Raw genomic sequence first — 15,474 nt, forward strand, 5'->3', positions numbered from 1 at the left:
AGTAGAATAAGGAGTAGTTCCCCTTTTCTGGTAAGGGGAAAAAAATGATGTATGCTTCAAGAGTTGGGAGGTATGTTCTCAGAAAAAACAATCTGCTTAAGACACCTTGTTCCTACATGCATTTACTTGAAAATGATTTCTGCTGATCTCAGGGAAACTTTCATGGGGAATTTCTTAGGACAGTATCATTCAAAACATGCTTTGTTTCACAGACAAGATTGTGCTTAGGGCTGTCTTGGGGCATTTAGTTGGCCATTGTGGGAAATAGGATGCTGGACCAGATGTGCCTTTGGCCTGATTCCTCAGGACTCATGAAAGATACTGAAAATAGAGCATATGGGTAAATACAGTAAAAGTTGTGATATCTAGCACTTGATGATCCCGAAAACTGGTTCAGTGAGCACATCAGCCCCAATTTCTGGTTTTGATATTTATAAAAATGGAGGTGTTCTAATATCCAGAAAATTATCATATATTGCAACACATGTCCTGGAGATGCTGGATGTTGTAACCCTGTATTTTGCTTAAATAATAGAAATTACGATAGACCCAGCATCTTGCCTGGATGCCTTTAAGAGGGGATTGGACAAATTTCTGGAGGAAAAATTCATTACAGGTTACAGGTCATAGTAGGTATATGCAAGCTCTTGGTTTTAGAGGCAGGTTGCCTCTGATTGCCAGACGCAGGGGAGGGCACCGGGATGCAGATTGCATCTGTTGTCTTGTGTGGTCCCTGGGGCATTTGGTGGGCCACTGTGAGATACAGGAAGCTGGACTAGATGGGCCTTTGGCCTGATCCAGCAGGGCTCTTCTTATGTGCTTATGTGCTGTCAGCATATGTGACTTCAACTAGAGTGCTTAGGCCCCCTCCCCCCAAAAAGAAAAAAATGATTTACATCAGTGGTTCTCACACATTTAGCACTGGGACCCACTTTTTAGAAAGAATCTGTCAGGACCCACCGGAAGTGATGTCATGGCTGGAAGTGACATCATCAAGCAGGAATATTTTTCACAATCCTAGGCTGCAATCCTACCCACATTTACCCAGTAGTAAGTCCCATTTTCTATCATTGTTAAAAGAATATACATAGTAGCTTGTTAAAAGTACAGGACTGTAACATTTCTCCAAATGCAATACATTCCATGATAGCATCAAGTCTAATATATTAAAAATAAAATATTGAAATGAATGGGAACCCACCTGAAATTGGCTTGTAACCAGCCTAGTAGGTCCTGACTCACAGTTTGAGAAACACTGATTTACATAGTACCAATAATTGTGCCTGCCATTCCACTCAATGAGTGCAATGCCCTGGAGCTAGAATGAGCATGAGACAGAGAAATGAGACTGATGCTCCCTGTTGCTCCCAGTTCTTGCATACCTGTCATAGTGTGATTCTAGTTTTTTAAAGAGACAGCATGTTTTTTTTGATTTAACGGATTTTCAGGCATAATTTTCAGTATATGTGACCCTCATCTTAGGTGTTGACTTTGGAAACTAACCCCTGTGTCACTACAGGGGCTAGGTTTGCTGTAGTGAAATTCCATTTTTGTCTTTTAAGAAAAATATTTCCTTATATCTGATAGAGCTAAGTTGGTAATATAGATAACTTTTACTAAAACATCATTTGCTGCCTGGGTGTCAGCCTAGAAAAGCACAAGAGCTCACTGGACCAGCAAAAGTAAATAAATACTTTGGTCCCACTGACTGAATGCATAGCAGGCATTTAAACAAAAGATTATGTGCACCTTGGCTCAACGATCTCCGACACTCATTCTCTCGATACCGAGCTAAACAAGCGCATTGGTAAAGCAGCTACCACGTTTTCCAGACTCACAAATAGAGTCCGGTCCAACAAGAAGCTGACGGAACATACCAAGATCCAGGTCTACAGAGCTTGCGTCCTGAGTACACTTCTGTACTGCAGCGAGTCATGGACTCTTCGCTCACAACAGGAGAGGAAACTGAACGCTTTCCACATGCGCTGCCTCCGACGCATCCTCGGCATCACCTGGCAGGACAAAGTTCCAAACAACACAGTCCTGGAACGTGCTGGAATCCCTAGCATGTATTCACTGCTGAAACAGAGACGCCTGCGTTGGCTTGGTCATGTCGTGAGAATGGATGATGGCCGGATCCCAAAGGATCTCCTCTATGGAGAACTCGTGCAAGGAAAGCGCCCTACAGGTAGACCACAGCTGCGATACAAGGACATCTGCAAGAGGGATCTGAAGGCCTTAGGGATGGACCTCAACAAGTGGGAAACCCTGGCCTCTGAGCGGCCCGCTTGGAGGCAGGCTGTGCAGCATGGCCTTTCCCAGTTTGAAGAGACACTTTGCCAACAGTCTGAGGCTAAGAGGCAAAGAAGGAAGGCCCATAGCCAGGGAGACAGACCAGGGACAGACTGCACTTGCTCCCGGTGTGGAAGGGATTGTCACTCCCGGATTGGCCTTTTCAGCCACACTAGACGCTGTGCCAGAACCACCTTTCAGAGCGCGATACCATAGTCTTTCGAGACTGAAGGTTGCCAATACAATACCCATACTTTAGCAGTGGGCGGGAGAATTGTATGCATAGCTTCTGCTTGCATGTACAAATTCTTATCTATCTAGGATTATATGTGTGGAAGATGTATTCTGTTCATGTGCATGTTCATTATGCTCTGCCTTTTTATCAAGTGATCTTAAGGTGCTTTATTTTCATTCTAAATCTGCCAATTGGAGCTAAGTGTTCTTTCCGGTTGGGAGGGGAAAGCTGCTCTTTGCATCTGCTCCTTTTCTGGCCAATAGAGGGAGCAAAGTTGTTTCTGGGAGGCAGGGTGTCCCTTAGCCCTCTAGCTCAGTGCTTCTCAGACTGGTGGGTTGTGACCCACCAGTTCATGTAACGCTTCTCCCCGTCCCTTTAAGGGGCAGGGAAGGGGAGGGAGGCAGCAATGCGATCGCATCGCTAAGGGAGGCAAGGGGGGGTGCTTTGCAATTACTTCAAGAAGGCAGGGCTGCTGCAGGAAATGCGGGGAGCCCTGCGCAGCCCTGCATAGCACTCCCTGAGGCTTGGAATGTTCACTATTATGTTGGCAACCTTCAGTCTCAAAAGACTATGGTGTCGCGCCCTGAAAGGTGGTTCTGGAACAGCGTCTAGTGTGGCTGAAAAGGCCAATTCGGGAGTGACAATCCCTTCCACACCGGGAGCAAATGCAGTCTGTCCCTGGTCTATCTCCCTGGCTATGGGCCTTCCTTCTTTGCCTCTTTGCCTCAGTCTGTTGGCCAAGTGTCTCTTCAAACTGGGAAAGGCCATGCTGCACAGCCTGCCTCCAAGCGGGCCGCTCAGAGGCCAGGGTTTCCCACTTGTTGAGGTCCACTCCTAAGGCCTTCAGATCCCTCTTGCAGATGTCCTTGTATCGCAGCTGTGGTCTACCTGTAGGGCGCTTTCCTTGCACGAGTTCTCCATAGAGGAGATCCTTTGGGATCCGGCCATCATCCATTCTCATGACATGACCGAGCCAACGCAGGCGTCTCTGTTTCAGTAGTGCATACATGCTAGGGATTCCAGCACATTCCAGGACTGTGTTGTTTGGAACTTTGTCCTGCCAGGTGATGCCGAGAATACGTTCACTAAAAGTTCACTAAGAGTGAACTAAAAAGTTCACTAAAAGTTCACTAAGAGAATATGTTCACTAAAAGCGGCGCAAAACACTTCCATTTTGCAGGAGGTGCTTTGCACCTGCTTTTAGTGAACGTTCCAAGCCTCAGGATGCGCTGTGCAGGGCTCCCTACACCTCCTGCAGCCCTGCCTACATAAAGTGAGTGCAAAGCACACCCCCTTGTCACACCCCCACAAGAACTTACTGAGGGAGTAAAGCTCCCTCAAAGTTTGAGAACCTCTGCTGATGTTAGGAACCAGTGTGTTTTTCTTCAGTTTTGCAATCCTTGTGCAACATATGGGGTTCTCAGTTGTACCATGAATAAAAGTTCCATTTGCACAAGGAGGAGAGGTAATTTTCATTAATTCCTCTCCAGCCCCATGAAATCTGCTCCTGAATTTGTGGCAATCTTTCAGAGTGGAGTGGGAAGGGGGATTGGTGAAAATCCACCCCTTCCATTATATATTGTATATTGGCAACCTTCAGTCTCGAAAGACTATGGTATCGCGCTCTGAAAGGTGGTTCTGGCACAACGTCTAGTGTGGCTGAAAAGGCCAATCCGGGAGTGACAATCCCTTCCACACCGGGAGCAAGTGCAGTCTGTCCCTGGTCTGTCTCCCTGGCTATGGGCCTTCCTTCTTTGCCTCTTAGCCTCAGACTGTTGGCAAAGTGTCTCTTCAAACTGGGAAAGGCCATGCTGCACAGCCTGCCTCCAAGCGGGCCGCTCAGAGGCCAGGGTTTCCCACTTGTTGAGGTCCATCCCTAAGGCCTTCAGATCCCTCTTGCAGATGTCCTTGTATCGCAGCTGTGGTCTACCTGTAGGGCGCTTTCCTTGCATGAGTTCTCCATAGAGGAGATCCTTTGTCTATCTACCCTTCCATTAGCAGTATAGTAATTTATAAGCAAAACAGGGTTAACATTGTCAGAAGTACGTCTCAGGTTAAATAAGGCTAGTTTTTGCACTCTACTGTGAAATTGCAATCCACTTCCTATAGAGCAGTGATTTTCAACCTTTTTTTGTCTTGTGGCACACTGACAAGGTACTAAAATTATCAAGGCACACCATCAGTTTTTTGACGATTGACAAGGCACACCATGCTCCTTATGGGGGGCTCACCTATCCCAATGGCCCTACTACTGACTGACCCTCCCCCAAACTCCCATGGCACACCTGCAGACCATTCACAGCACACCAGTGTGCCATGGCACAGTGGTTGAAAACGGCTGCTGTAGGGAATCCAAATGCCAACCTTTACCACTGAAATGAATTTCACAGTGCAATCTTATTACCCTGAAGCACTGATGCAGCGGTTGCTACACCGGTGTGTGCCATCATAAAAGCTCCACAAAGCATTGAACTACAACATGGGAGGAAGCAGCGCCAGCAGGATGATCTGCGCCACCCCACCAACCAGCACTAGTTCTGAGCCCCTGGCTGCTGGCGGTGGCATGTTTTGTGAAGGAGCTGGGAGAAGATTGTAGGAGGCCATTTCAAAGGCAGAAGAGGGCATTTCTGGGCAAGGGAGGGCAGAATGGGGGCAGATCGGGCTCAGGAGGGGTGGGACTGGCAGCCTCCTCTTCTGTATCCTATTGTCCCTCCCAGGCCAGCGCAGCCTTATGCTGGGCTGCTCAGACTTCCGCCAGCTATGTTTGGCAGAGATCTGAGTAGCTCCATAGGGCAGGCTGGGGCACTACTTGGGGTAAGGGGAAAAAAAACCCTTACCCTGAAGAGATCTCTAGCTGCCTTCTGTGCTGGATACAGCACAGGCCATGTGGCCCGACTACAGCAGTGCAGGTTAGAATTGGACTGTCAATGTTATTATAGCAGGCCTTCTGATTGCGTATTATGTTAATAGCTACTATATTTATTAACTGAATAAATCATACTGATTCAAACACTTGAGCTGCCATCTTGTCTGCCAGTGTTTACATGTGTGTGTGTGTGTGTGTGTGTATGCATCTTATCTGCCAGTGCTAACATATATGTGCATGTGTCAGTGAGAGGTGACACATCAGCTGCCATCTTGTGTGCCAGTGCTTATGTGTGTGTGCGTGTGTGTCTGTGAGAGAAGTGACACTTGAGCTGCCGTCCTGTCTGCCTGTGTGTGTGCGCATCTTGTGTGCCAGTGCTTACATGTGTGAATGTGTGAGAGAAGTGACACTTGAGCTGCCGTCCTGTCTGCCTGTGTGTGTGTGCATCTTGTGTGCCAGTGCTTACATGTGTGAATGTGTGAGAGAAGTGACACTTGAGCTGCCATCTTGTCTGCCTCTGTGTGTGTGTGTGCATCTTGTGTGCCAGTGCTTACATGTGTGAATGTGTGAGAGAAGTGACACTTGAGCTGCCATCTTGTCTGCCTCTGTGTGTGTGTGCGCATCTTGTGTGCCAGTGCTTACATGTGTGTGTCTGTGAGAGAAGTGACACTTGAGCTGCCATCTTGTGTGCGTGCGTGCGCGCATCTTGTGTGCCAGTGCCTACACGTGTGAGTGTGCGGGCAGGGGACGCTTCCAGCGCGCCCTCAGGCAACATGCAGCCCCGTCCCCTTCAGCCTGCTCACGAGGAAGCCTCCCTGAGTGCGGCGGGGCCTCCCCAGGGAGCGTGCCCAGGACAGCGCCCGGGCGAGCTCGGAGAGCGGCTCCCCGGCGGGCTCCTGGCTCTGCCTCGCCTCAGGTGCTGCCCCCCCCCGCAGGCAGGGTCGGGCCAGGTGACCGCCTCCCCGAGGCGGAGGCTTCGCGCTCGGGCGGTCCTCCGGGCGGGAGGGGGCGCTGTGGGAGGCCCCAGGACCCCACGGAGCGGGGCTTTCGCCGGGCCCGCGGCGCCGCTCCTCTCTTTGTCTCGCCTGGGAAAGGTGCCGCCGCACAGGTTCCGCCTCGCCTCGCCAGGCGGCCAGCAGCCCGGGCCCGCTCCGAGACGTCCTTCCCCGCCCGCCGCGGCCGTTCCGTTGGTTGGTTGGTGCGCGCGCGCGCCGGGGCGCGAGGTCAGGCTCAGGCTTGCCCCCGCGGCCGCGCCTCGAGCGGGACGGTCCCGGCCCCCCCGGCCGCCCGTTGTGGTGTGCGGCCGGGGCTGATTGCCCGGCCGGCCGGCGGGAGCCATGGCGGCGAGCGCCAAGCGGAAGCAGGAGGAGAAGCACCTGAAGCTGCTGAGGGAGATGAGCAGCCTCGCGCCCAACCGCAAGTGCTTCGACTGCGACCAGCGCGGCCCCACCTACACCGACATGACGGTGGGCAGCTTCGTCTGCACCTCCTGCTCCGGCATCCTGTGAGTGGGCGCCGCGGCTCCTGCAGGGCGGTGGGAGGGGGCGAAGGCGCTTCTCTCCCCCTGAGGCCCCAGCCCGGGCCTCTGCTCAGCGTAAGGCTCGCTGCGGGCAGTGGGGCTTCGTCCTAGGAAGCTGTGGGTAGGATTGCAGCCTAAGAGCCCAAGCCTATGCCTGTCTACTCAGAAGTAAGGCCCACTATAGTCAACGGGGCTTCCTCCCGGGAAAGTGTGCATAGAATTGCAGCCTAAGAGCCCAAGCCTTTGCCTGTCTACTCAAGAAGTAAGTTCCGTTATAGTTAATGGGTTATAGTTAATGGAGTAATCCCAGGAAACTGCATAGGATTGCAGCCTAACAGTGCAAGCCTTTGCACGTATACTCAGAAGTAAGTGCTTTATAGTCAGTGGAGTGTCCTCCCAGGAAAGGGTGGATAAGATTGAAGCCTAAAAGTCTAATCCTGTGCCTGTCTACTCAAAAGTAAGTCTCATTATAGTCAATGGTGCTTACTCCCATGAAAGTGTGGATAGAATTGCAGCCTTAGAGCCCATAAGAACAGCCCCACTAGATCAGGCCATAGGCCCATCTAGTTCAGCCTCCTGTATCTCACAGCAGCCCACCAAATGCTCCAGGGAGCACACCAGATAACAAGAGACTTACATCCTGGTGCCCTCCCTTGTATCTGACATAGCCCATTTCTAAAATCAGGAGGTTGCACATACACATCATGGCTTGTAACCCGTAATGGATTTTTCCTCCAGAAACTTGTCCAACTCCCTTTTAAAGGCATCTAGGCCAGATGCCATCACCACATGCTGTGGCAAGGAGTTCCACAGACCAACCACACACCGAGTAAAGAAATATTTTATTTTGTCTGTCCTAATTCTCCCAACATAAGAACATAAGAACTGCCCCACTGGATCAGGCCATAGGCCCATCTAGTCCAGCTTCCTGTATCTCACAGCGGCCCACCAAATGCCCCAGGGAGCACACCAGATAACAAGAGACCTCATCCTGGTGCCTTCCCTTGCATCTGGCATTCTGACATAACCCATTTCTAAAATCAGGAGGTTGTGCATACACATCATGGCTTGTACCCCATAATGGATTTTTCCTCCAGAAACTTGTCCAATCCCCTTTTAAAGGCATCTAGGCTAGACAGCACCACATGCTGTGGCAAGGAGTTCCACAGACCGACCACACGCTGAGTAAAGAAATATTTTCTTTTGTCTGTCCTAACCCGCCCAACACTCAATTTTAGTGGATGCCCCCTGGTTCTGGTATTATGTGAGAGTGTAAAGAGCATCTCCCTATCCACTCTGTCCATCCCCTGCATAATTTTGTATGTCTCAATCATGTCCCCCCTCAGGCGTCTCTTTTCTAGGCTGAAGAGGCCCAAACGCCATAGCCTTTCCTCATAAGGAAGGTGCCCCAGCCCCGTAATCATCTTAGTCGCTCTCTTTTGCACCTTTTCCATTTCCACTATGTCTTTTTTGAGATGCAGTGACCAGAACTGGACACAATACTCCAGGTGTGGCCTTACCATAGATTTGTACAATGGCATTATAATACTAGCCATTTTGTTCTCAATACCCTTCCTAATGATCCCAAGCATAGAATTGGCCTTCTTCACTGCCGCCGCACATTGGGTCGATACTTTCATCGACCTGTCCACCACCACCCCAAGATCTCTCTCCTGATCTGTCACAGACAGCTCAGAACCCATCAGCCTATATCTAAAGTTTTGATTTTTTGCCCCAATGTGCATGACTTTACACTTACTGACATTGAAGCGCATCTGCCATTTTGCTGCCCATTCTGCCAGTCTGGAGAGATCCTTCTGGAGCTCCTCACAATCACTTCTAGTCTTCACCACTCTGAAAAGTTTGGTGTCGTCTGCAAACTTAGCCATTTCACTGCTTAACCCTGTCTCCAGTTCATTTATGAAGAGGTTGAAAAGCACCGGTCCCAGGACAGATCCTTGGGGCACATCGCTTTTCACCTCTCTCCATTGTGAAAATTGCCCATTGACACCCACTCTCTGCTTCCTGGCCTCCAACCAGTTCTCAATCCTTGAGAGGACCTGTCCTCTAATTCCCTGACTGTGTAGTTTTTTCAGTAGCCTTTGGTGAGGGACCGTGTCCAACGCCTTCTGAAAGTCCAGATATATAATGTCCTTGAACTCGTGCAAGGAAAGCGCCCTACAGGTAGACCACAGCTGCGATACAAGGACATCTGCAAGAGGGATCTGAAGGCCTTAGGAGTGGACCTCAACAAGTGGGAAACCCTGGCCTCTGAGCGGCCCGCTTGGAGGCAGGCTGTGCAACATGGCCTTTCCCAGTTTGAAGAGACACTTGGCTAACAGTCTGAGGCAAAGAAGGAATGCCCATAGCCAGGGAGACAGACCAGGGACAGACTGGACTTGCTCCCAGTGTGGAAGGGATTGTCACTCCCGAATCGGCCTTTTCAGCCACACTAGACGCTGTTCCAGAACCACCTTTCAGAGCGCAATACCATAGTCTTTCGAGACTGAAGGTTGCCAACTACTAGATAATGTCCACGGGTTCTCCCACATCCACATGCCTGTTGACCTTTTCAAAGAATTCTATAAGGTTCGTGAGGCAAGACTTACCCTTACAGAAGCCATGCTGACTCTCCCTCAGCAAGGCCTGTTTGTCTATGTGTTTTGAGATCCTATCTTTGATGAGGCATTCCACCATCTTACCCGGTATGGATGTTAGGCTGACCGGCCTATAGTTTCCCGGGTCCCCCCTCTTTCCCTTTTTAAAAATAGGCGTGACATTTGCTATCCTCCAATCTTCTGGCACCGTGGCCGTTTTGAGGGACAAGTTGCATACCTTAGTCAAGAGATCAGCAACTTCATTCTTCAATTCCTTAATAACTCTTGGGTGGATGCCATCAGGGCCCGGTGACTTATTGATCTTTAATTTATCAATGAGGTTTGAAACATCTTCTCTTTTAACCTCTATCTGACTTAACTCCTCGGTCAGGAGGGCCCGTTCGGGCAGCGGTATCTGCCCGAGGTCTTCTGCTGTGAAGACAGATGCAAAGAACTCATTTAATTTCTCTGCCATCTCTAAGTCTCCTTTTATCTCCCCTTTTCCTCCCTCACCATCCAGAGGGCCAACCGCTTCTCTGGCGGTTTTCCTGCTTCTAACATATTTGAAGAAGCTTTTATTATTCCCCTTAATATTGCTGGGCATGCGTACCTCATAGTCTCTCTTGGCCTCCCGTATCACCTTCTTACATTTCTTTTGCCACAGTTTATGTTCCTTTTTACTCTCCTCATTAGGGCAAGACTTCCATTTACGGAAGGAAGCTTCCTTGCCCTTCACAGCCTCTCTAACTTGGCTGGTTAGCCATGCGGGCACCCTCCTGGATTTAGTGGAACCCTTCTTTCTTTGCGGTATACCCCTCTGCTGGGCCTCTATTACTGTTGTTTTAAGCAGCCTCCATGCACTCTGGAGAGATTGGACTCTTTTTACCCTCCCTTTCAACCTCCTTCTAACCAGCCTCCTCATTTGAGGGAAGTCTGCCCGTCGGAAGTCAAGGGTTTTTGTTAGAGATTTGCCTGGTATTCTTCCCCCAACGTGCACGTCAAAATGGATCACAGCATGATCACTGTTCCTCAATGGCTCAGTAACGTTTACATCTCTAACCAGGTCTTGCATACTGCACAATATTAAATCCAGAGTCACCTGTCCTCTGGTGGGCTCCGTGACTAGCTGCTCTAAGCCACAGTCATTTAGTACGTCAAAAAATCCGGTTTCCTTATCGTGACCAGAACACAAATTGACCCAGTCAATATGAGGATAATTGAAGTCCCCCATGATTACAACCCTGTCCCTCCTTGTCACCTCCCTGATCTGTTTCCTCATTTCAAGGTCCCCATCCAATTTCTGGTCTGGAGGACGATAGCACGCCCCCAGTATTACATCGCTGCACAAGCCTGGTAATTTAACCCAAAGAGATTCTACGGTGGAGTCAGACCCACCTTCAATCTCTACTTTGCTGGATTCTATCCCTTCCTTAACATAAATGGCCACCCCACCACGCCCTTCCCTGTTCCTCCTGTAGAGTTTATAGCCCGGGATTGCGGTATCCCACTGATTCTCCGCATTCCACCAGGTTTTTGTTATGCCTACTATGTCAGTGTTTTCCCTTGTCGCCAGACATTCCAGTTTTCCCATCTTTGCTCGGAGACTTCGGGCATTTGCATAAAAGCATTTGTACATGGAATGCCCCAGGATGGGCTGCTTATCAGCTCCTTTATCCCTGAATCCTCTCATTGTGCCAAACGGTCTATCATATCCCATCACGCTACCATTCTCAATTTCTTCTCCTACTCTGCTGTTACCTTGTTCTCTAACCTCCCCATCCTCGCCCCATAGGGATGAGGAGTCACGAACCAGATGCCCCTCGGCTCCTGTCGGCTTTCCCCAGGGATCAGTTTAAAAGCTGCTCTGCCACCTTTTTAATGTTATGCAGTCTGGTTCCATTCTGGTTCAGTTGAAGCCTGTCCCTCTTGTACAGGCCCCGCTTGTCCCAAAACATTCCCCAGTACCTAACGAATCTGAACTCCTCCTCCCTACACCACCATCTCATCCACGCATTGAGACCCCTGAGCTCCGCCTGCCTAGCTCTGATTTCTAGCTCTCAGTACTCTGATTTCTAGTTTTATTATATAAAAAGAGCGTATTGAACCTCAAGTTTTCTAGCCTTTTACCTTTCTGCTATCCACCCATTGACTAGACTTAAATTGGTGAAGTCTTTAGTAAGAAGTTTCAGAAAGAATCTGCTGAAGGTGTTTTTATCCTTGAAGTTTTTCAAAACATCCAGTATTCTAAGCAATTTAGACTTTAACAACATCTGTTAAAATATAGAATGGACTAACTGTAGGTTTGTAAACTGCTTCTATCAGTTAATGCCTGTAAAGCAGGTTCTAGAACTATGAAAATTGCTGTAAACAAATTAAGCTTATTAGGCCTAACTTCTCATCAACTTGAATTAAAATTGAGGGGAAAACAGATTGTTTTTTCAACCTCTTTAAAGATTTCTCAAATGTGTTATGGTTGTTTGGACCAATGGTAACTTTAAAAATTAATATATGGCAAAACATCTATTCTTTTAGAAGGCTTTTTGCATGACTATTTTATAACTTGTTTTATAGGCGAGGTTTAAATCCACCTCACAGAGTGAAGTCCATTTCCATGACCACATTCACGCAACAAGAAATAGAATTTCTGCAGAAACATGGAAATGAAGTAAGTATTTCAGGATATATAACTGATTCTATATAATACGATTCTATGTTGAGTCTATATAGAATAATATGATTCTACATAATTAATTTTCTTAAAATGAATTCAGTCAATCATGAAAGGAAAAGATAAAAGAAAAAAAGACAACATAATTTAAATGCTCATTCAGAAAACAAGATAACTTGGATTTGCTGTTCTCTATGAGTGTCAAAAAGGAATCTTTGTGAGTACATTTGGAGATTTTAGCTGAGATGAAATGCGGTGACTGCAGCAGGAATGTTTTCTGTTCTTATACTGATGTAGTCATTTCCTGAAACCTATTCCCTCCACCCTCATCGTTCAAAGTGTACAGCACATTTTCTAGTATGAATGGGATTTCCTGCTAAAAGTAGAAGGAACTTCTTGAGAAATGTAGATTCCCACCCATATTGCACAATGTTAGTGACATGCCATTGCTGTGCTTTAATGGCAGAGGGAAGGGGAAAGTTGCTGAATGTACATCTAACACATTCCACAATTGTTGGCTGGCTTTAGTTGTCAAGCTACAATTGTGTTCACTTGCCACTGCCAACCAGCATAGCTAGGAAACCCCCCTCTCCCAACATACATACTTTTATGTCCTGCCTTTGTTGAATGCAGTAGCCTGGGGCACCCAGGATGCCTCCACTGAATATAGTCTTCTCCACCTCCACATTTCCTTTCCTGCTGCAAAGCAGGAAAATGTGGATTTGGATGCACTTAAGAACATAAGAAGATGAATGTAAGAAGGGCCCTGCTGGATGAGGCTCCCAGGGTATCTCTGTCAAGTGGCCAAGAAAGCCTCCCCCCATTGCTTTTCTGCTTCACAATGTAAAAGGAAGATGCAGGATGACCAAAGTATTTCCTGCACCACAGTAATACAGTGGGCAGGTTACCCCAGCCTTCCTCACACCATTGTTACTGGGAAGGCAGTGGGGATTGCCATGCAACTGCAGGATTATCCCTGGCTCCCTTTCTAACTCCATAGTTGGGTGGAAGGCTATACTTCCTTACCATTCATGCCAGAAGGCAGTGATCTGCTCACCATGACAAGCCTGACAGCCTTAAATTTGGAAGTTTGATCTTTAAAATTCCCAGAAAGAATGGTTGTTGTAGGTTTGATAACAATAAATAAAATTCTTGCTATTAAAGCGCGGGTTCTGATACTGGATTTAGTTGTTTTAGAAACAATAATAGTTTTATAAGAGACCAAATTTATCAACTGAAGTTAGATTTTTAAAAAATTTTGTATGTTTTTTTAATCTGACTTTTAATCTGTTTGCCTGATCATTTTATATTTTAACCTGCCATTTTTGGCCACTGTATTTAAGTATTGTTTTTATTTATGCTTTATTAGGTATTTTTAACCTTGTAAAATGCCTTGAGCACCAGGCTCTTAGCCTGGGGAAAGGCAGTATAGAATCTTCTAAATAAATAAAGATACAAGAAGTCAAGTCTCAAGATGTTATATGTCGAGTCAGGACAGTCTGGTCCTTTCTGGGCAGATATTCCACTAGCTCAGAGTGGAATTTCAGAGGTAGGATTATTGTGCTAGTCACCATTCCTGCAATCACCAGACCAGGACAGGAATCCTGGACTATAGTAAAAGCTATGTGTCTTAATGTATCTTTGTTAGGGGTTAATTCTGTTCCCTCATTCCTGGTGATCCCGGTAAAGAAATGCGCCTGTCTGCGTAGTCCTATCTTGAATTCTGTTTCTTGGTCATGTTAGAATAGGTGGACCACTTGAAATGGTTATTAGATAGGTACAGATATGTTCTGCAAATGTAAATCTATATTGCTGGCTGAAATTGGAAACCTAAACGTGTGAAAGTGTGATGGAGTTCTTTCCACCTAAACCTCTAAACAGAAGTATCCTTTTTATGAAGAAGGGAACACATGATGGTATTCTCAGAATTTCAGTAGTGGTTCCACCTGCTGCTGATTATTTCCTTACATTCGTCTGTAGAGGCAACTGTAAATGTGGGTAGACTTTCTCTCTGTGATTGGAACCCAGGGATGTTCTAAGTTTTTAATTGCAGGAGCCACCTCTTCTTGCATTCAGGGTTTGCCTTTGCAGACAAATGCTGAATGCAAGAAGTAGAGCTAACCAGCATATAAGCAGGAGTGGGATTGTTGCACTCATTCTTGAGACAATGAATGAAAATACGGTTTAATGTTCTATCCTTTGTGTGATTTGGCATATCTGGTCTTTGTGCAGTAAACTTAGAATGCAATCTTGTATGTTTACTCAGGAATAAAATCAATTGAGTTCAGTGGGACCTGCTTCCAAATAACTGTGCATAGGATTTCAGCCTTAATATCTCGCGTTTTGGCTGGTGTAATAGGGCCAAACTACAGTACATGTTATGTTAATCATATCATTAATAGCCAAATTAAACTGGTAGTGACCCTTTAATGCAAAAAAAAAAAAAAATCCTTATCAAGATTGGAATTACATTGTGTGGTGATAAAGAGTTGAAGGCTCTCTTCATGCTGTTTTCCTGAAAATCACAGAAAATAGCTGCTTATAATTATCATATAAGGAAATTATCATAGTGGGAAAGTGTTAATGCCTCCCATCCCATATGTTGCAGTCCCAACCTGATCTTCCACTATCCATCGGTTTCCTTTCTTTAATGTCCACCTGTTCAGGACAGGCTTCATATAACATGTAATGTGACTCTTTGTCAGGGTGTGTCTGGCTACATGTGCTAAATCTCAACTTGCCTCCTCAGTGCATGGATGCATTCAAGTGTCTTATCCCCTGTGTGATGCATGCATAGGCTACTGGAGATCCTGCAGAAGTGTATCATAAATGAGAGCCATTGACAAGACATAACTTGGCAGGAGTGTGCATGCGTGTTCACTTCACTATAGGTGGAGCCTTGTTATTTGTGAGAGTTCCATTCCTGGAACCCACATGAATACCAAATTTTGTGTGAAACCAAGTCATGCGAAATTCAGGCTCCGCGAAGCTCTGAACGTCATATGACTGGAGCTGTTCTGAGGCCCGTGGAGGCTGCGCGCAGCCTCCACAGGCCTCAAAATGGTCTCCGGAGCTCCTAGAAGGGCACTTCCGATTTTCAGGCAAAAACCGGAAGTGCCCTTCTAAGACATCCAGAGGCCTTTCCAAGGCCCATTGAGGCTGCACGCAGCCTCCGTGGGCTTCAGAAAGGCCCCTGAAAGCTTCGGAGGCCACTTCTCCAGAGGTCACTGGAGCTGTGCTCCAGTTTTATCCGGAGGCTCTTCTGAGGCCCATGGAGGCCATATGCAACCTCCGCAT

The 15,474-nt window shown here is 47.3% G+C and overlaps 1 protein-coding gene across 11 annotated transcripts in view; it reads left to right on the forward strand.

Annotated features, from left to right (window-relative positions):
• Positions 1–6,638: 6,638 nt before the first annotated feature.
• The window catches only part of AGFG1 (ArfGAP with FG repeats 1), a 38,858-nt gene continuing 30,022 nt past the window's right edge, over positions 6,639–15,474 (forward strand). For all 11 annotated transcript variants that reach the window (XM_066619223.1, XM_066619224.1, XM_066619225.1 and 8 more), the window contains exons 1-2: positions 6,639–6,897; positions 12,081–12,174. In XM_066619223.1, coding sequence (XP_066475320.1) covers positions 6,731–6,897; positions 12,081–12,174 — 261 coding nt within the window. In that variant the 5' untranslated portion in view covers positions 6,639–6,730. The remainder of the gene's footprint in view (positions 6,898–12,080; positions 12,175–15,474) is intronic.

Source organism: Tiliqua scincoides, chromosome 3 (genome assembly GCF_035046505.1).
Source record: "Tiliqua scincoides isolate rTilSci1 chromosome 3, rTilSci1.hap2, whole genome shotgun sequence".
Taxonomy (NCBI): domain Eukaryota; kingdom Metazoa; phylum Chordata; class Lepidosauria; order Squamata; family Scincidae; genus Tiliqua; species Tiliqua scincoides.